The 21495-nt window shown below is 43.3% G+C and overlaps 1 protein-coding gene across 1 annotated transcript in view; it reads right to left on the bottom strand.

Annotated features, from left to right (window-relative positions):
* Positions 1-21495, bottom strand: part of AMPH (amphiphysin) — a 125455-nt gene that overhangs the window by 38865 nt on the left and 65095 nt on the right. The window contains 5 exon segments of the mRNA XM_084857850.1: positions 1353-1428; positions 2534-2619; positions 5227-5334; positions 7493-7588; positions 14050-14144. Of these exon segments, the coding sequence (XP_084713976.1) occupies positions 1353-1428; positions 2534-2619; positions 5227-5334; positions 7493-7588; positions 14050-14144 (461 nt within the window).

Genomic DNA, 21495 nt, shown 5'->3' with positions numbered 1-21495 from the left:
AATTCAGTTTAAAAGTAATGTACATTTATATATATGTTTAACTATTAGGAATCTAAAATATTTAAAAGGTTAAAATGTCCGGCAAAAAATAAATGTTTTAACCAGGTGCTGAAAAGAAAACAAAGTTGGCCCCAGAGTCAGGGCATCACCACAGAGAAGGCCCTCTCCTTTGCATAACTCCCGGGCTCTCATTTGCTTTCCCTCAATTACCATAACAACTGCATGTGTGTAGGCAAATGGTTTGTGTATCAATAAACCTAGTTTACAGTGCAATCTCATACATGTTTACTCAGAGGTGAGTCTCAGTGAGTTCGATTGGGCTTACTTCCAGGTCAGTGTGTACAGGACTGCAAGCATATTCTGCTTAAAATGTTACATTGTACACATGGAGAGAAGCTTGAACCCAAGACTACCATGTGTGCTTCATAAAGTAGCATTCACAGAGCCCTTTGCAATTGTGGTGATGATCCAGTCTCATAATACTGTGAGGAACAACTTCATAGGGCTCAATCCTATGGAAATAGCCATCAGCCTCCAAACTCAGAGGCTGATGCCTATCCCACACAGGCAGGCTGAAGCACAGATGTGATCATTGCCTCTGTGCTCCTGTCACCTTGCATTTTTGGCTAGATGCACGTTTTTGCACATTTAGCCAGGGACTTCGGGGGGCGGGGGAAGGCCATGCGGCACATAGGAAGCCTTGTAAAGCAGTTTCCATGTTCTCCTCCCTTCCCTGACCCGGGGACTGCCCCTTTTCACCCCCCTCTGCACTCTGTTTCTGAGTGCGGAGAAGAAGCTGGTGCAGAAAGAACCGCACCAGCTACAAGGGGTTGGGCGGGGGCAGGGAGCACAGTTTCGGGGAGCCGCAATCAGAGCCCTGGCTCCAACCTCAGTTCCCAGAAACTGAAAAATCCTATGGCCCTCTAGACAGTGTCTAGTGGCCATAGGATTGCTGCCATAATAGCTTTACAAATCCAAGATGATCCACCAACAGCATCTTTGTTGAGCACTCATTTACCTTGGCCTTAGAAGAACCCATTTACCCCATGTCCAGTATCTTAAATACCTACTGCTGAATGCTCAGTGATTTTATTACCACAAGGTCATCTGGCAACTCCCAACTTATCATAGTTATCATCTCTGATATAATAAGAAACCATTATAGTAATTATAACATCATTCATTACTAGTTTCATTCACAAATGCTAATTATAGGAAGAAATGATTATTTTGATAACAGAAAAGGAACAAAGCAGGCAAAGATTCAATGTGTTCATCCCAGTTTCTGTATTTTTAACTTAGTTGAAAGCTTTCAGTTGCCTTTCTCCTACAGGGCATTTCTTTTTACTCACCAAAGCTATTTCTTTGTGAAATTTAGCTTCAAGGCTGGAGATATTTTGGAATGTGTTCACATAAAAGCCAACGCGCCTACGTGGGAATGACAAAATAAAGTTGAAAAGGTTGTAAAGAGAAAGAAAAAACCATGGAATATATATTCTACAGCCAAAGCAACATATTGTTTTTCCCTATGGATTTGAAACACTGCAAAAACGAAAAAATCCAAGAAAATTATTCTACACAGACACAATAGTTTATTCTCTTGCATAGCATTAATTCTGGAAATGTAAGAAGGGGCCTTGTAGATATATCATGTAAAGGGCAACATACCAACTCCCCCCATTTTCAGTGTAATGTTGTCTTAAGCTAAGCCCCCTTCAAACAGATTCACAGCAGCATGACAACCTCTCATCCATGGTGCAATCCCATACCTGTCAGATTGCACCATGGAGTCAATGCCAGTGAAGCAATCGTGCAAGCCCAAGATTTGCTCCTGTGGCTCCTCCACTTGTAACATATGTATGCTGGATCCATGGCTAAATGGAGCTGTTTGCACGTAATGGCAGCAAATCTTGGATTCATTAACCAACAACTTGCTGCAGCATGTGCCAGGCGCATTCTGCAGCATGTGCCAGGCGCATTCTGCAGCCCTTCTGAATAACCTAACTACTCATTGTAGGTTAACTGTGGGTTGTTTAACCCATGATTAACCTATAGCGTCTGGGTTCAGATGTCACGTTAGCAACCCCCAATTGCGGGCTGAATATTCAAAGTGGCCACAGAATGCACTCGGCATGCCTTTATGTGCGAACCAGGTCAATCAGGTCTAAGATGTGGATTGCATCTTTAGAGGGATTCCTCAGGTCCCAACAAAGAGAATATCAAGATCCAATTTCTCTAGGAGTTTCATTTTTGGATCAAATGTGGTGTTTTTCTGCTAAATGAAAAATGACTGCTGCACTAGTTACTAAAGCTACTCAAGTCTCATGAAAGTACTGCAAAGATATGGTAACCTAACTTCTCTAGGCCAACCTTCTCCAGCATCCTCCAGATGTTCTGAACTAAACTCTCCTCATCCCTGACTATTGCCCATGCTGGCTGGGACTGATTTGGAGTTGTAGCTCAGAATATCTGGATAGCACAAGGCTGAGGAAGGGCTACTCTAGGCTTCTATGAAAAGTTGAAGTATACCTACCTTGACCATAAAGATGGCAGCTCTTCTTGCAAATCTATGTTAAAATCTTCAAATACTTTTTGTGCTTTCTGAAACTCTTCTTCTGCCTAGAACAAAACCAAATTGATTGGTTTTCAAACAAGTGCTTGCCAAATTGCAGTGGATGATAGACTGAGCAACCTCAGATGGGCTTTCTTAGGGATGGCAATCTTTTGAGGCCAGCTAAGAAGTAGGCACGCAGTCAAGAAGAGAAGCAGGGACAGGCAGTCTGAGAGCTCAGTCTGTGACTGAGCAAAGCTGCTGAGATTTAGGGTCAAGCTACACATTATGCTTAGTGCAGCTATGTCTCTTGTTTTTCTTTAATTCACGTCCTGGGGGTGGGGCGGGACTGTTATTGTGATTGCAGCATGCAGGGAGAAGATGTTTACCCCTTCCCTCTGCAGACATAACCCCACAAATCTCCCCCCCACACACACACACACACTACTATGAGGCTTAGTAAGAGAGTTCCCACTGGCGACAACGGGAAGGAAGGGACGGGGAGGGAAAGGATAAAACTCCACTCCCTGCGTGCTGCGATTCCAATACCTACGGGAGCCCTCGGACTGTAATTACAGAAAAAAAGAGACATAGCCGCATGCTAAGCATTACGTGCAATGTGTAGTTTGTCCCTGAAGAAGCAGGTCAGAGTCAGCAGCTTTATAGGAATATGTCCCTTATGGCATCTGGCCCCTACTGAAGTGCTAGCTGCAGTACTACCCTGTGGCCATCTGCAGTGGCAGCACGGCAGTGCAGCAGAATGGAGCAAGAAGCTCTCTTCTCTGGCAAGACACCATGGTGGCACAGACAGAAGTACATGCTGTGTTAATTGGTGCCAGTAGCTTCAAGGGGAGGGATTTTTGTCAGGACCATAGCAGGGGGGAAGGGCTAATCTCTATCTCCCAGTGGTCCTAATCCTACTCATCCCTGCGACCCATCCTATTTCCATCACAAAAAACACGCACGTTAATTTTGTTCACACAACTAACATCACATCTTGTTTGGCCCTGAAGGGGCTGGTTTATGAGTCCCCAGGCACTTCTTAAAGTTTACAGTTTCGGTCTCAAAGACGTTTGCACAAGTGGGGTCAGCCTTGTTGCCTTCTGCTAATAAGAGGGGAAATTCAAAACATCTGGAAAGGGCAGTTCCGCACACTCACACGATCAAGTGACAGGTGTAGTTATCATACAATAAATATAATATGTGGCAAATGCCACAGGGTATGACATCTTGATGATGAGATAAGGTTGCCTGTCAATCCAAGAGACTGAATGGATTCACATGATTGCCATGGCTCATCATGACTTATTTAAATTCAGGATGGCTTCAGGTGCCATCCTGAACATTCAAGCCATGTCCGTGGCTTGTTGTGTCATCCGAACACGGCATGGGTGGGTTGAGCAAGGGTTAAACAATCCTCGCATAACTAAAACAGGCCATGTGTTCTGCGAGGACTGTGACTAACCACCACATAACCCACCAATGCTGGGTTCTCATGACACAACAAGCTGCAGTCACAGCTTGAATATACAAAATGGTCACCAACATGTGCTGCAGCCCACTGTGGTTTAAACCTGTGAGAACAGGTTATGCCTGTATGTATAAAAGGCCGGAAGCATTTGCCCTGACCACTCATCTGCCCTTATCACAGAGGTGCTCGGCAATATGGTTTTTAAATTGTTTGTAATGTCATAAAAATGTGAAAAACTGTTAAACATTTTTAAGTCAGAAAAAGTGAATGGAACCCTTTAATAGCTCCCGAGAAACAACAATTCAACACAAAATTAAAACATCTCAGATTACTTCCAGTGGTATAGTGGTGAATTTTGAAGTGTAGGCATTCATCGTGACAGTCCCCACAGCCACAACCCCAAGGAGAGCCCAAAATTGCAGGCAGCTGCATTGATCCATCAGTCTCTCTGTATTATATATTTCATTTCTAGTGCTTTTGTAAAGCTAATGAGACTTTATTACCCATTTAATTAAGATGCCATAAAAGACTTTGCATTACAACAGGGATAGCTCACAACAATGTATTTTGCTGGGAAAATCCATTTCCCCCCAGCTACTTTGAGGACTACAGTGAAGATCAGAGGGAAGAGAGGATCCTGAGGGGGTGGCAGGTGATGTCACTGTCCCTGCTAATCAAAAAGTCCCGGTGCTTAGACCCTGTGAGCCCTGCCTCGACTACACCACTGGTTGGCCATCAACCCACACCTTACCTTCTCCTTGGTCATGTACACAGTCGTTTGGCTGACCTACATGATTCCTCTCTATAAATGTTACCAGAGCAACATGGGGCCTGGCCATAAAGTGCTAGTCACATTTTAACTGGGTGAAGCAGGGGCATATAGTCCACACACCCGCTGTGTGGCAAAGAGCAAAGGAAAGATGTCACGGGGAAATGCCAACCTTGTCTCCTAAGGGAGGCCTGGCTCACATTAGAAACGTGGCTCTAGATGCAGAAATTGCAGCTCTAGGCTGCATGTGGTATACCATCTATGCACTGTAGCCTGGCAGATTTTGGATAAATCCCCATGTTTGGTGGCCCAACCTTTACATGCAATGAGTTTTAGGGCTGAGGGAAGTCATAAAAAACAGAGGATTCAGCAAGCACTTGGCAGGGTGCAATTTCACTCACACTCAGCAATTCTGAATGTATAGTTGGATCTTACCTTGGAAATTCTGCCTTCATCTTTTCTCTTTGAACTCTGCAAGGCTTCCAAGTGATGTCTCGCACTGTCATAGTCCACCAGCTTTCTGCTCCGCTTTGCAATACGATTCTGTAAATGGTGATTGCCCAGGTCAAAACTCACAATTCTTCTTATGCAGCCAAGGTGTTTATGATGCAGCTTTTAATAAATGTTCTTTCCTAAAAAAAGTTATTCCCATATTTCTTTCTCCCATCACTTTACAACTAAACTTTGTCTAATATAAATACACGGGCAGTTGTTTTTGTTGTTGTTTTTAATAGAAAGGACTGTTTGGTAAAAGAAAACAAAGTTTCAAACTTCACATAGCTTTGTTTCATGAAAATCTGAAAGGCTTTATTTCTAAATTTCTTATCAGATTCACTGAATATGTAATTTAGAATATGGTGCCACATAATTTATTTAAAGCTTATAAAGTATTCTCCACAGATAAAAATCAGCTCCATCACAGAGCTATTCTGGGCCTAATTTTGTGTAATTTATATTAATAAACAAAGTTAATGTTATGTCAAAGAAAAAAGATAGAGATGACCCCTCCATATTACAGCTATAACTGTAAAATCTCATTTTGACATATGTTTGAGGTTTGGTTAATTAATAAAGTAGTCTGATATCAGCCCCTGATGGGCCTCATGTTGAAGAGATTTGTGGCCTATTTTGGTAGTACTAAGGTTTATCTTCAGTCAGAGTAAGTCAGGATTCTGCCCTGGAACCTGCTTTTCACAAAGAAGACATATCACCTCCTACAACACTGTAGTAGTAGTAAAATTAAAAGTAATAATAATAATAATAATAATAATAATTTATGTTTCTACAGAAAAAAATCAATACAGTAACATACCTAAAATATACAAAAACAATCAAGAGATTATAAATATTCCAAAAGCTAAACTCACACAGTTAAACTCAAGCAGTGCAGGAAGCAATCCTATGGCCCCTAGGCAATGTCTGGGGGGCCACAGGATTGTTCAGTTGACTGGCTCCAAGGTCGGAGACAGGGCTCCAACCTCAGAGCATGTAAATTGTGCTCCCTACCCCTGCCCCCTCCTAGCTGGTGAGGAGAGAACTTGTGCTGGCTACCTCTCCACGCTTGGAAACCTGAGCATGGAGATGGGGAAAAGGGGGCGGTCCTGGGGGCAGGGAGGGAGACCAGGGAAGCTGCCTTACACAGCTTCCTATACTCGCCCCGGCCTCCTTCCCTCCCACTCCAAAGCCCCATGGCTAGATGAGAGAAATTGCCCATCTAGCAAAAATGCAGGGTGGCCAGAGCACAGAGGTGAGGATCACCTCCGTGCTCCAGCTGCCCTGCATTGGATAATCAGCAGCCTCTGACTTCAGAGGCTGCTGACTATCAACACAGGGTTGCACCCTGAAATCATCAAAATAGTAGGAGGGGGATTTCATTGGGTAGATGGAGAATAAAGATATTTACCTGGAAATGTTTCTCCTACACTTGCAATCCTGGTGAAATAAAAAGCCATGTGCACTCATCTATGTGCCAGGGGAGCATACTGGCCAGCACTAACATAGCTGCCAGGGAAACACTGAGTAGGGTTTGGCAACCCATTGTTTGGAAGCAATCCCAGTAGTTCAAACATGTGACAAATATATGTTCTAGTACCAATTTAAGTTCCATTCAAGTCCTTCAAGAAAACATTAAAAATGCAAGGAACTCAAAATTGTGCTAATACTGATAGCCACTATGCAAAACATTACTGGATAGTCCTAGAGAACTGTATTGCTGGGACCAAGCTAGTGGTTATTTAGTCCAACCCCCTATATTAAGGAAGCATCCTCCATTCACAACTGTCCCAAGAGATGAGCCTGCATATCAGCCTCACTCAACCTGGTGCTCTCCTGATATCTTGAACTGCAACTCCAATAATTCCCAGCTAGCATGGGTTAGCATGGATCAAGTGATAACTGATATGGTGTTTATGGGTCAAGTGATAACTGTGAACCACTTAGGGCTGGATCACAAGGGCAGAAATGTAGGAATACTATATGTGTAGTGAATACATTGAGTATCCTTCTGCTCTTTTTGATGTGGAAAGGTCACAGGAATTAAGCAAACATGTGCTTATGGTTATACATGCCTATGACTGATGCACATGTTATACTTGTATGCACAGTACTGGGTACATACACAGCCTCCGACATTCCTCTCCCCCAAGTACAATATTTCTATTCCCAACCATGTCAACTAGTCCATAATGATACATTATAATACCTTTATATCAGGAAACTGTCCCAGATATGTATCCAAGGTCAGCAATGACCCATCTACCAGCTTTTGATGGAAATCTTCCCAAAGCACATCACATTTCTGTAGAGAAAGATAAAACAGAGCAAAAATGTGTCAACCTCCCACCCAAACATTTAACATCCATATCCAAAATAGGCATATTTCCTTGAAAAGGAAATAAAAACAGGATATACAAACAGACCCTTAGAGTGCAATCCTACGCATGTTTTGACAGAAAAAAAATTACAACTCCCAGCATCCCCCAGCCAGCATGGCTGGCTGGAGCATGCTGGAAGTTGTAGGACTTTTTTTCTGTCTACACGTTGCATTGGGTTGTGCCCTTAGTCGCTTTGATTTTAATGGAATTTGCTCTCACATAAGCATATTTGAGATGCTCACAATGACAGATGTTTCACACATTGCTTTTTCTTAGGGCCTGGTCAGATGCTACTAGTACCTAAGCCAACAGAGTGACAGCAGAAGCAAATCTTCTCCAGCGCCTTTCCCACCATCCCCTTTACCATGCATAGAACTTAATAGTCAAGTTTACCAGTACCCTCTTTATTGATGGTTGGACCACCTTTCAATCCAGGGAAAAGACTGAATAGTCAAGGCCACCTCACGTTCAGATAGAGATGCTATGGCCCAACTCGAGGTCATATTTTCAAAGCCACGATGGCCAGACGCAACATCACATCTTTCATGTACTAAAGGAAACACTGGATGCAGCTGCATCTCCTTATTACTGCATCAATCACATGTAAGTATGCTTGACCTGTAGGGCTGTTCTCTAGAGAGATCCAAAATAACAAACACACTGTGATGCCATAAGAAAATGATGTATTATGTCAGAACATTAGAATATATTGTCCATATAACACATTAAATTGTTAGATTGCAATGTGTTAAGTTAGGGATAGGCAACGTGGTACCTAGGAGCACCAATGTGCCCCCCCAGACACCTTACTTGGTGCCCACCACAACACCCTCCTCCTCCTAATTTTTATTTTAAAAATATTTTACATTTTCTTACTTGCAGCATAGGTTCTACGCATGGCAAATGCCTGCATGGGGTTAATGTATGTACCTGGTTCGAAGGATACTCCCACTGCTAGTATATACTTTTTCAGCCACAGGGGTCTTTGATGCAGAAAAAGGAAGTGTGAACGGCCCTAATACTGTAACACTAATGACCACGGGTCCATAGGAAGCTGCCTTATCCTGAGTCAGACCCTGGGGCCATCTAGCCCAGTATTGTCAACACTGACTGGCAGCAGCTCTCCAGGGTTTCAAGCAGGAGTTCTTTCAGCCCTACCTGGAGATGCAGGGGATTGAACATGGAACCTTCTGTATGCAAAGCAGGTGCTCTGTCACTATGCTGCAGCCATTGACTTGGAAGATAAATCAGTGAGACTGGCTTCTAAGTAGGGATGTACGGACTTTGTAAAATCAGTTCCACCTGTGTTTCACGGATTCCCAGGTGCCTTTCATTCCATTGCCCACTCATTGACAGAATCGGATTTTTTTCCAATTTCCCAAATTTGCACAAATTTGCACTTGCGAAAATGTGCACACACACCCCATGTGCATTTTCATGCTTTAGCCTATGGGGGAAATGCACATTCTCATCTGGTGCTTTTTTATTTTACGTATTTTTCTTTGGCTAAATTTGCATAAAATTCTAGAACAAAAAAACAGCCCACAAATCCACAGAACCGATGTGACTTGGGAAAAGACAGTCTGCTGCGGAATCTGCGGGTCGGATTCATAGAAATCCAAACTCATTTGATTCCATTACGGATTTCTCCAACATCCCTATTTCTGAGTAAATATGTTTAGCACTGCAGTGCAAGTCCGTCAACAATTCTTGTTTTTTAAGAAGTAGGCAGTTCAGATTTTTAATAATTTGGTATGGAAGCCTAGCATGGCTTAGGGCCATCCCTGGATGGCCGTTGGCGGCTGCCTACATGCTTAAGGCCTCTGGAAAGCAAGGAGCTGACGGCAGCACTGAGCCTGTGCTACACCAGAGACCTCTGTGCTTGCAAGACAAGACTAGCTGCAGCCTTCCCAAGCCATGTGAGGCTATCTGTCTCTCAACACTTGAGCCTCAGAGCGTGGGGACAGTTCCAGGTTTGCTAGGCCTTTCTGTGGGTGTCCAAAATGCACTGCATTCTGGATCCCGCAATCTGTTTCAGAGCTCAGGTGGAGGAATACACACCTCTTCTGAGTAGAACAAAGCAGCTCCGCTCATCCCCAGTGCCTACTGCAGGGGTACGTAATCCTGGGCCCTCCAGAGGTTTGGGACTACAACTCCCATCTCTCCCAGCTAACAAGACCAATAGTCAGGGATGATGGGATTTATAGTCCCTGGCCTAGTGCCACAAAACATGCCTGCATGCGCATGTGCTTCTCCTTTCCACTTTCTGGAACAGAACTTGAAATATATCACTCTGCATGGTATAAGGTATGATACCCCCTTTCATCTCTAGTGCTGGAAATTCAAGATTAAAAATTGTTCTTCAGAACAGTATCTTTATCTACTTGTTTTCACAAGAAAGTAGACATTTCCCTCTCCCACACTGAATTTGGATTTGAGCCAATGCTGCTTCAGCAGATAAACAAAACAATTCCTTGCATAACCCGTCACTTAGCCCTTTGCAGAAACCCTTAGGGAAAATATTTATTGGCACTTTCTTGCCCTCAAGCCTATTTATCACAGATGGGCTGCCTCAGTGATGCAGCAGAGACAATGGGCCTGTGTCACGCCAGATTAAAGTAGTATTTCTAATTACATTTAAAACTCACAGATGCGGCTCAGCTAAAAGGCCATTCTTTAAATCCCGTTAAACATGTTTCCTAAACATGTAGAGCACATGTCTGGATGCAACTGAGAAGAAAAGGAAGAAACTGGGAGCATTAAGGACAGGCAGGGTGCTTTGAGCGTATCTGAAAGTATGGGAATAGCACAGGCAAAGGAACAGAAAAGATTTTTGTTGTCTGGAAATAATGCACTGGATGGTGTGATGAAAGCTTTACAACCCCCAGTGGAAAGGGACAAATATGTCAGTGGTGGGACTGACAGATTTCTGCAGCAATGAAAGGAAGAAAAGTGAGCTTCTAACAGTCATGGAATACATCCTCAAATCCAAGGTTCAGAAAAAGAATAATCAGGATATAATAATAACAATATCACTTATATAGCACTATAGAGCATTCAGACTGCTTCACCTGCAATTATTTCCTAGTGCAGAAAATACTGACATCCACTGCAACACCCCAATGCAAACCGTAACTTTGAAGTCTATTTTCGAGCAGCATGGAACATGTTTATGCCATAGGCAAAGCACATGCTAGGTGGTGGATGTAACATAGTTCAGCTCACTTGGAACTGGTCTGCTGTTTCAGCTGTAGGCTATGAGTAATTATTACAACCTATTCATCACTGCTGAGGAAATAAATTCTACTTTTAGTAGCATGATGTTTAATCACAGTACTGTTCACAGTGGCAATGATTACTAGATCAGGGCACATTAACGATAAACCCTGCAGTTTCCCACCAAGTTAGAGAGATAAAGTTCTAGATAAATCAAAATCTTGGAAGCTTCCTAACAAAACTTAATGTCTTTTCCTAAATAAATGAGTAACATTTCCACAAGACAAATATCAGGGTTATATTGATATAACGTTATAAATATAACCATAGAACACAACCATAGAACACAAACTGTCTATAGAGCCACCTAGATAAACCTTACATTCAGGGGTGTCATGGGAAACTTTGAGGTGCAGGTCCCCATAGCCACGGCCCCAAGGAAAGTGAGCTGCATACAGGCAGCTGCATTGACCCATTTCAACAAAACAGTCCCATCAGTTTTCATCTCAACCTGGAGCAGGTCTTCCGCAAAGCTAATAGGTCTTAATGGCCCATTAAAGACCAAGTAACACCAAAATATTGTGCATTACTACAGGGAACAATATATTGTTGCTGAGAACATTTATTTCCACCCAGCTACTGTGAGGATTGCAGCTAAGCCCAGAAGGAACTGGGAAGTCTTGGGGTGTGGGGTGTGGGTGGCAGATGACATCAGCATTCCTGCTAATAAAAAAGTGTTGGTGCTGCATCCCTATGAGCCCAGGTCTACTACGCCACTGCTTATATTCTTGTGGAATGGATGCCAATTGCAAATACAATATTGGGCAAGTTTGGCAGTTTCAAAATTATAATTAATATTTTTCAGGTGATCATCCCTAGGAAGTATGTGAGATAATACGTATGTGTCACTGTAATACATATGTGTCTCAATGTGAAGTAGAATTAATAGCTAGTTTTGTTTACTAAATAGAAGTAAAATAAACATGCTAAATTTGATAATTTTCTAGAGCATCAGAACATTTTCTGATGCAAACTGAAAATATTCCGTTGCACATTTATTATTATTATTATTATTATTATTATTATTATTATTATTATTATTGAAAACCCACATAGGGCTGCCTCTGAAGAGTGTCCAGAAACTTTAGCTTATTAAAAACGCAGGTGCTAGAGTAAGTGGGATCCATTGTATGGAACACTTAATACCACTATGATTTCATCTTCAATGGCTCCTGGTTTCTAAGCCCAATTAAAAGTGCTGTTTTTTACTTTGAAGCCCTAAATGATCTGAGCCTAGGCTTTTTTAAGGACTACCTCTTGCATATTTTTTATTTGTTTATTTGAAACATTTGTATCCCACCCTATATCATTAAGATCTCAGGGTGGCATACAGATAAAATCAATTTAAACAGTATAAAACAAGTAGGGCGCAATCCTATGGGGATAGGCACACGCCTCCGAACTCAGAGGTGACCACCTATCCAATGCAGGGCAGGAGAAGCACGGAGGGGATCATCTCCTCTGCACGTCAGCCGCCCTGCATTCGCGGCTAGAGAGCTGATTTTGGCAGGAAGGCAGAGTGGGGGAGGCAGCTGCCAGACAACACATAGGATGTGTCGTACCAGCATTTCTGCCTTCCCCGCCCCAGAATGCCCCATTTTCGCTGCTCCACGCTCCTCTTCCGAGAGCAGAGCATGGGGCCATTCTGAGCTGCCTATGAGGCAGCACGGGAGAGGGGGAAATTCGGTGCAGGCTCCGAGGTCAGTTCCTAGAAACTCATATATCCTATGGCCGTCTAGCTGCTGACTAGCTGCCATAGGATTGCTCCGTAAATAGCTTGACCAGCTAAAAGCATATTAAACCATTAAACAAGCTAATTCCAATTAGAAAATCTAAAACAATAACACAGTTAAAATAGTGTGCAACTTTAGGGAATAAAATTCACCCTCAGAGGCTTTGGTGAAAAGCTATGTTTTAACTTGGCACCAAAATGAAACCAACGTTTGTGCCAATTGGGCCTCCAAGGGGAGGGCATTTCACAACTGGGTTGACACAGCAGAGAAGGCCCTCTCTCACATCCCACAGAGTGTATGTCTCGCACTGGTGGGGCACAGAGGAGAGCCTCTCCAACAGATCTCAATCCTCAGGCAGGCATATATAGGGAGAGGAGCTCCCTCAAATATTGAGATCCCAAGCTGCTTAGGTCTTGAAATGTCATCACCAGCACCTTGAATTCTGACCGGAACCATATTGGCAGCCAGTGCAATTCCTTTAAAAATGGTGTTATACAGTCTTTATGAGATGTTCTGGTCAACGGTTTAGCTGCTGCATTTTGCACTAGCTTTAACTTCCGAGTCACCTTCAAGGGCAGCCCCGTGTAAAGTGCATTCCAGTAGTCTAATCAGGAAGTTACCAGCGCATGCACTACTGTGGCTAGGTTATCCCTTTCCAGGAAAGGCTGTAGCTGGAGGATCAGCTGAAGCTGGCCCCAAGTACTCCAGGCCACGGAGTCCACCTGGGGCTCCAGTGACAAGAATGGATCTAGGAGTATTCCCAAGCTATGCACCTGCTCCTTCAGGGGAGTGCAACCCCATCCAGGACAGGTTGCTTACCCACTTCCCAGACCTGAGAACCACCAATCCGCAGAGCTTCCATCTTGTCAGGATTTAGTTTCAGTTACTTGATATACCTGCTTATCAAGTCAGGGGTGGGGAACTTGTGGGCCTCCAGATGTTGTTGGATGCTAACTTCTATCACCCCCAGCCAGCATGGCCAATGGTCAGGGATTATGGGAGTTGTAGTTCAACAACTTCTGGAGTGCCATACATTCCCCACTCCTAAGCCATTAGTTCAGGCCTGTCTGCTTTATGTCTTCTCCTTCCACAACTGGCTGAAGCCAAGATAGGAAGAAGATGCAGCTTCTTCAGTAGTGGCTCCTAGGCTCTTCAATTCCCTTCTGCAAGAAGCCTGTTTGATTTTAGGTGTTTGGTTAAAACACTTATTTTAGAGAGGGTTGGGATGGGGATAATTTAGTATCTTCTCAATTTTAGTAATCATTAGGGGTTCCCCCCCACCCCAAGGTTTATTATTTGGATGGGCTCATTATCGGACAGAAGGGTGGGATCACCAGGATAAATAATATCTTAAATACAATAAAATAAATTCTTACCTCTCCAACTGTTTTTACATCTTCCCGGCCATACCAGTCAGGCTCATATACTTCGTGCAGAGACTCTGTAAGCTTCTTTGAAGCATCTTGCATGCCTAGAATTTTTGAACACAAAAAACCCATTGTTGACAAGTACTTACGTCACAGATGGGCTACCATATTATCTCACTTAGCAGCTGCCATTGCTGAATTCAATAAACATGTAAAGCAACTTTCCCCAACCTGGAGCCCTACAGATGTTTTGGACATCAACTCCCATCAGCCTCAGAAAGTATGGCCAACAGTCAGGAATCCTGGAAGTTATCGTCCAAACCATCTGGAGGAAACCAGGCTGGGAAAGGCAGTTGTAAACCTTATGTATATATGAAATAAGATTAAGGTTCAGCCTTTGATTAGAGTTCATTCATTTCAAAATTATTTCAGAACATAACACAAATGTCTATGAAAATTAACAAGGCTGCGTTCAGTTATTGCGCTAGCTATGCCTTTGGGAGAGGGCTGGTGTATGGTAGATGATTGTGTGTGTGTGTGTGTGTGTGTGTGTGTGAGAGAGAGAGAGAGAGAGAGAGAGAGAGAGCGAGCATGCATTCCTTGGAGTTTTTCGTTCTATTTCTTCATTTTTGATCACCATTAGGCTTTCCCCAATATTTAAATTAAAAGGAAACAGCTTGGTTGTAGTGGGATCATTCCCTCACTCCTTGCTCAACCGTCCCCTTTGGGACAGTGTCCTTGCATCCCTTCCAGCTGCCTTCTCCTCTTTCTTTCTACCTCTGACTCATTTGTTATTTGTATTAGATATAGTCATCTCTCCTTTCCATTTTTTTTTCAAACTAACTTAGCTTTTCCTCGCTCGTTGCTGCTATGCTCCCCCCTTCCCCACCATTCCTGTGTTTGTTTATGTCGCTTTTGGACTCCAGAAAAGGCTGCATTTGTTGTTTAAGGTTGACCCTCACTTCTGCTTTCTCCATTCTATTTCCTTGTCATTTTTGTCTGTCAGCTCTGTCTCTTTTAGATTTTTAAACAAACATGGACTGCTGGGAATGTTCCTCCTTCTCCCCCCCCCCTTTAAGTCATATTCAACCATTTAGTTTTTTCTTGCTTTCTAAATTCTTAAAGAAAGGCATATTATAGCAGCCTGTGTGTGTAGTGTTTGTTTCCTCCTCCCTGCCCCCCCATGCTAAAGTGAACCCTCTGTGTCTTCTCTGTGTTGATCCTCCCAAAACAGAAATTAAAGGGTTTTTTATTATTGTTCACTTGCTCTTGGCTCTTATCTTATTGCCTCTGCTGTCATCCTGTATTTCTTGAAGTTAATCTGCCTTCCATAAAAGAACATGAAATATAAATCAATAAATTAAAGACAAGGTGTCATGTGCATGCATGGAAACAGGGAGAAGTTATAGCTCTTTGCTTTGGGAGTTTTCCTGGAAAAACTCGAATTTCACCAGCGCCTAGCATACAAGCCAGTCGGCCAAACTGCATGGGCTTTGGGTGGTGCGATGCTCGTGAGGGGGGCTGGGAGGGGCCAAGGTGTCATGTGCATGCCTGGAAACAGGGAGAAGTTACAGCTCTTTGCTTTGAGAGTTTCTGTGGAAAACATCAGAATTTAACTCCATGTAGCACAAAAACCACTGGGCCAAATTGTCTGAAATTTTGCAGGTGGCCTCCTCTCCAGGGGGGTGGGGAGGTCCCCAAATTTCATGCCTGTATCGTAAAAACTAGAATAAGTTATGACCATTTGTGTTTTCCCATTCAAGTCAATGGGAAAATGCCAAAAACAGATGATCAGGATATCCAAATCTCACTTCGGGATCAGATCCAAGTCAAAGTGGAAGGAGTCTGAATCTGATCAAGGCAGATGGGGTCACTAGTGCCTCTCACAGAACTTGAGTTCCCAAAATTCCTTGGGGAGAAGAAATGACAGTTAAAGACAGTTTACATTGTCCAAAAGCAGCATCCGAAGTGGATCAAGGGGGTCCATGCACAGCCGTAATATGTGGTACACTTCAAAGCAGCTTTAAGGAGGCAGTTTGATACACAACCTCAAAGATGTTCATGGGTTGTTGCAACATTTACTACTTGTAACATGCAGCTAGGACATGAGACCATAAATTAGAGGCACTTTCTTCTTCAGTTCACACTTCCCTGCCCTGACCAAAACAGACTGAGTACTCACAGAATATGTGCCAATGTAAACTGTCTTTAACTGTCATTTCTTCTCCCCAAGGAATTTTGGGAACTCAAGTTCTGTGAGAGGCACTAGGGATCTCTCTGAGGAAGGTCTCAGCACCCTCACCGACATACAATTCCCAAGAACCTTTGGGAGAAGCCATGAGAGTTAAATTGGTCTAAGGTGTCAGTTTAAGTTCATATACTTGAGTGCTTTGGAAGAAAGACAACATATAAACATAGAAATAAATGTTTATAATGTAGACATGGCCAGACAATTGCTTTTGTTGTGCTTCATAACCTACAAAGCTTCTTTGACCGGAGACCACAACAGGCAAGAAAAAAGTGTGTGTGTGTGTGTGTGTGTGAAAGAGAGAGAGAGAGAGAGAGGCAGAGAGAGAGAGAGAGAGAGAGAGGCAGAGAGAGGCAGGCAGAGTGGCCCGTTATGCATTGCCAAAAAGCAGACGCCTATTTTCATATGCTAATTTATATGTATAGGTGCACATTTAGAAAGAATTGCTACAATTTAAATAGAAATAGAGTACATTGCACCATAGTGGGGAAGGCTGTGACCAGGTGGCCTGTGTGCCTGCTCAGTCATCAAGGTGTTAACTGTTGATGGGAAATTTCCAAAGCCCCTGCCCTGCTCTCTCTTCTTAGGTTTCATTGACCTGGTTCACACAATCATGAAATAAGCCACAGTGATTTGTGGCTAAGGATGTCAGAGAAATCCGTTTGGGGGGTACAGTTCAACAAGTTTTCCTAGGGTCAGCCCCTGGGACTTTGTTTTGGTTCCCACTGCAGCACCCAACTCAATCTGCAGTGAGTCAGGTCTGTTTGTGGATTTTCCAGGGATTTTGCACATGGGGGGGGGGGAGTTCTGCAGTTTGTGCACATTTCTGAGCAATTTGAGCAAATTACACCCAAATTTGAATAATTTGCACAAATTTGGCCATAATTTGGAAATCGCAGGACCCCCCCCCCATGCGCAAAAAAGTTCCTAGAGTTCAGGGAAACGACTGCAGCTCAGCTCGCAGACACAAATCAAGTTGTACACACAGCGGAACCCAATCAAGTAAAAAAAGAACCTGATTTCCCCACAATGGACATCCCTATTTGTGCATTCTGTAACCCAATCCCTATTTATAGGTTGTCAGGTTGTCCTAACCTGGTGAGGGTGGGTTGCTGGCATGGTTAACAAACCATAAAAAGGTAAAGGTAAAGGTGTCCTCAACCAGTCGTGTCCGACTCTAGGGTGTGGTGCTCATCTCCATTTCTAAGCTGAAGAGCCAGCGCTGTCCAAAGATGCTTCCGTGGTCATGTGGCCGGCATGACTGAACACCAAGGTGCACGGAACGCTGTTACCTTTCCTGCCGAAGCGGTACCTATTTATCTACTTGCAATTTCTTGCTTTCAAACTGCTAGGTTGGCAGAAGCTGGGATTGAAGACGGGAGCTCACTCCATCACGCAGCACTCGGGTCTTGAACTGCTGTCCTGCTGACCTTCCGGTCTGCAGTTCAGCGTCTTAACCGCTAAGCCACCGCGACCCCGACAAACCATCCACAACCCTAAAACAGCCCATGAGTTCTGGATGGGCTGTTTAACATGCCAACAACCCACCTTCGTCGGGTTCAGATGGCACGACAACCTACGAACAGGAGTTGGGTTATGGAATGGGCACCCACAGGTGCTGAAAATGATCATGCGAGCCTGTCCTTTATCATTAAACTGGATTTGGACTGGATAGCTCTTTAAAGCCTGTGCTCTAAGTAGGATGTATATTCACCCTACTGTATAATAATCAGTGATTGCTCTATCATACTGCCTTCAAGTCTCTGAATAATTGTCTGTACACAGCAACAGAGAAGCTATAATTAGCTAAAGGCACCTACTGGAAAACTGCACAGATATACAAAACATTCTTCCCTTTCTGAATGAATGCAGCAGAGTAAACCAAAATGAGGGTGAGTCTCATCATGCTCTCCTCCCCAGACAGGACCCACTTTTCACATTACTGCAAATTAATCAGGAGAAAAGGTAAGAAAAGATATGATAAAGCATGACTGAGTATAACTAGGGGGGCTATTCAGTCACTAAAAAACATAGATATTATAAAAGCAGTGCCATTCACACCTGACCTATTCTGAACAAGAACTCTTCAGCACTAGAGCACGATGAATATTCAACCTACAGTGTTAAATGCATTTCTCATTAGAATTGAAATTCAGCTCTGCCACAGCCAGGACAAACTTTGTGTAAAATACAAAATACGACTGAAGTCTTCTCCATAGCTAGCTTCCTTCTAAAAATATTCCAGGTTCTAGTTTGTAAAAAATAATAATTCAAAAATTCAGGGATTCCTCAGCTATTGTTTGCTTTATGAGAAATATCCCCCACTCCCTGCCCGCACAGGACTGTTTCACATTTACTTTCCTGACAGAAATCAACAAATTGTTGTTGTTTATTCGGTCAGTCGCTTCCGACTCTTCGTGACTTCATGGACCAGCCCACGCCAGAGCTTCCTGTTGGCCGTCACCACCCCCAGCTCCCCCAAGGTCGAGCCCGTCACCTCCAGAATATGATCCATCCACCTTGCCCTTGGTCGGCCCCTCTTCCTTTTGCCTTCCACTTTCCCTAGCATCAGCATCTTCTCCAGGGTATCCTGTCTTCTCATTATGTGGCCAGAGTTCTTCAGTTTTGCCTTTAATATCATTCCCTCAAGTGAGCAGTCTGGCTTTATTACCTGGAGTATGGACTGGTTTGATTTTCTTGCAGTCCAAGGCACTCTCAGAATTTTCCTCCAGCACCACAGTTCAAAAGCATCTATCTTCCTTCACTCAGCCTTCCTTATGGTCTAGCTCTTGCAGCCATAGGTTACTATAGGTCTTCAGATTTCCATTGCTTTAACTATGCGGACCTTTGTTGTCAGTGTGATGTCTCTGCTCTTCACTATTTTATCAAGATTTGTCATTGCTGTCCTCCCAAGAAGTAAACGTCTTCAGATTTCCTGGCTGCAGTCAGCGTCTGCAGTAATCTTTGCGCCTAGAAAGACAAAGTCTGTCACTGCCTCCACGTTTTCTCCCTCTATCTGCCAGTAGGCCAGCTGGTTGCCATAATCTTGGTTTTTTTGAGGTTTAACTGCAACCCAGCCTTTGCACATTCTTCTTTCACCATCATAAGGTTCCTCAGCTCCTCCTCACTTTCAGCCATCAAAGTGGTATCATCTGCATATCGGAGATTGTTAATGTTTCTTCCAGCGATTTTAACTCCAGCCTTGGCTTCATCAAGCCCAGCATGTCGCATGATGTGTTCTGTGTACAGGTTGAAAAGGTAGGGTGAGAGTATACAACCCTGCCATACTCCTTTCCCAATCTTAAACCAGTCCGTTGTTCCATGGTCTGTTCTTACCGTTGCTACTTGGTCGTTATACAGATCCCTCAGGAGGCAGACAAGATGACTTGGTATCCCCATACCACCAAGGACTTGCCACAATTTGTTATGATCCACATAGTCAAAGGCTTTAGAATAGTCAATAAAACAGAAATAGATGTTTTTCTGAAACTCCCTGGCTTTCTCCATTATCCAGCAGATATTGGCAATTTGGTCTCTAGTTCCTCTGCCTTTTCGAAACCCATCTGGCAATTCTTGTTCTATGAATTGCTGAAGTCTACCTTGCAAGATCTTGAGCATTACCTTACTGGCATGTGAAATAAGTGCCACTGTTCGATAGTTTGAACATTCTTTGGTGCTTCCCTCTTTTGGTATGGTGATATAGGTTGATTTTTTCCTATCTGTTGGCCATTCTTGTGTTTTCCAAATTTGCTGGCATACGGCATGCATCACTTTGACAGCATCATCTTGCAAGATTTTAAACAGTTCAGCTGGGATACCGTCATCTCCTGCTGCCTTGTTATTAGCAATGCTGCTTAAGGCCCATTCAAGCTCACTCTTCAGGATGTCTGGCTCTAGCTCACTGACCACACCATCAAATCTATCCCCGATATTATTATCCTTCCTATACAGATCTTCCGTATATTCCTGCCACCTTTTCTTGATCTCTTCTGCTTCTGTTAGGTCCTTGCCATCTTTGTTTTTTATCATACCCATTTTTGCCTGGAATTTACCTCTGATGTTTCTAATTTTCTGGAAGAGGTCTCCTGTCCTTCCTATTCTATTATCTTCTTCCGCTTCCGCGCATTGCTTGTTTAAAAATAATTCCTTATCTCTTCTGGCTGACCTCTGGAATTTTGCATTTAATTGGGCATATCTCCCCCTATCACTGTTGCCTTTTGCTTTCCTTCTTTCTTGGGCTACTTCCAGTGTCTCAGCAGACAGCCATCTTGCTTTCTTGGTTTTCTTTTTCTTTGGGTCATTTTTTGTTGCCACCTCCTGAACAATGTTGCGAATTTCTGTCCATAGTTCTTCTGGGACCCTATCTACGAAATCTAGTCCCGTAAATCTGTTCTTCACCTCCACTGCATATTCATGAGGAATATTAGTGAGCTCATATCTAACTGCTCTGTGGGTCTTCCCTATTCTCTTTAGTCTGATTCTCAATTGTGCAATAAGAAGTTTGTGATCTGAACTACAATCAGCTCCAGGTCTTGTTTTTACCAACTGCATAGATGTCCGCCACCTTTGGCTACAAAGGATGTAGTAATTCTGATTTCGGTGTCAACTGTCTGGTGCAGTCCATGTGTAAAGTCGTCTCTTAGGTTGTTGGAAGAGAGAGTTTGTTATGCACAGTGAGTTGTCTTGGCAAAATTCTATCAGCCTATGTCCTGCTTCATTTTGTTCTCCCAGACCATGCTTGCCTGTAATTCCAGGTGTCATTTGACTACCCACCTTAGCATTCCAGTCTCCTGTAATGAAAATAAACATCTTTTTTGGCGTACTATCCAGTAGGTGCTGCAGATCCTCATAGAACTGATCTACTTTTGCTTCTTCAGCATCTGTGGTTGGGGCGTATATTTGGATCACTGTGATATTAAATGGCTTACCCTGAATTCGAACTGAGATCATTCTGTCATTTTTTGTATTGTATCCAAGCACTGCTTTAGCCACTTTATTATTAATTATGAAGGCTACTCCATTTCTTCTGTGGTCCTCTTGTCCACAGTAGTAGATCTGGTGGTCATTTGATGTGAAGTGGCTCATTCCAGTCCATTTCAGTTCACTGACACCCAAAATGTCTATCTTTAATCTTGACATCTCCCCAATAACCACATCCAATTTGCCCTGGCTCATAGATCTTACATTCCAGGTTCCTATGGTGTGTT

The sequence above is a fragment of the Heloderma suspectum genome, chromosome 5, assembly GCF_057233095.1.
Source record: "Heloderma suspectum isolate Gila_16-S chromosome 5, 16-S_ref, whole genome shotgun sequence".
Classification (NCBI taxonomy): domain Eukaryota; kingdom Metazoa; phylum Chordata; class Lepidosauria; order Squamata; family Helodermatidae; genus Heloderma; species Heloderma suspectum.
Note: the sequence above shows the minus strand (reverse complement) of the source record. Positions and strands in the feature narration are given on the sequence as shown.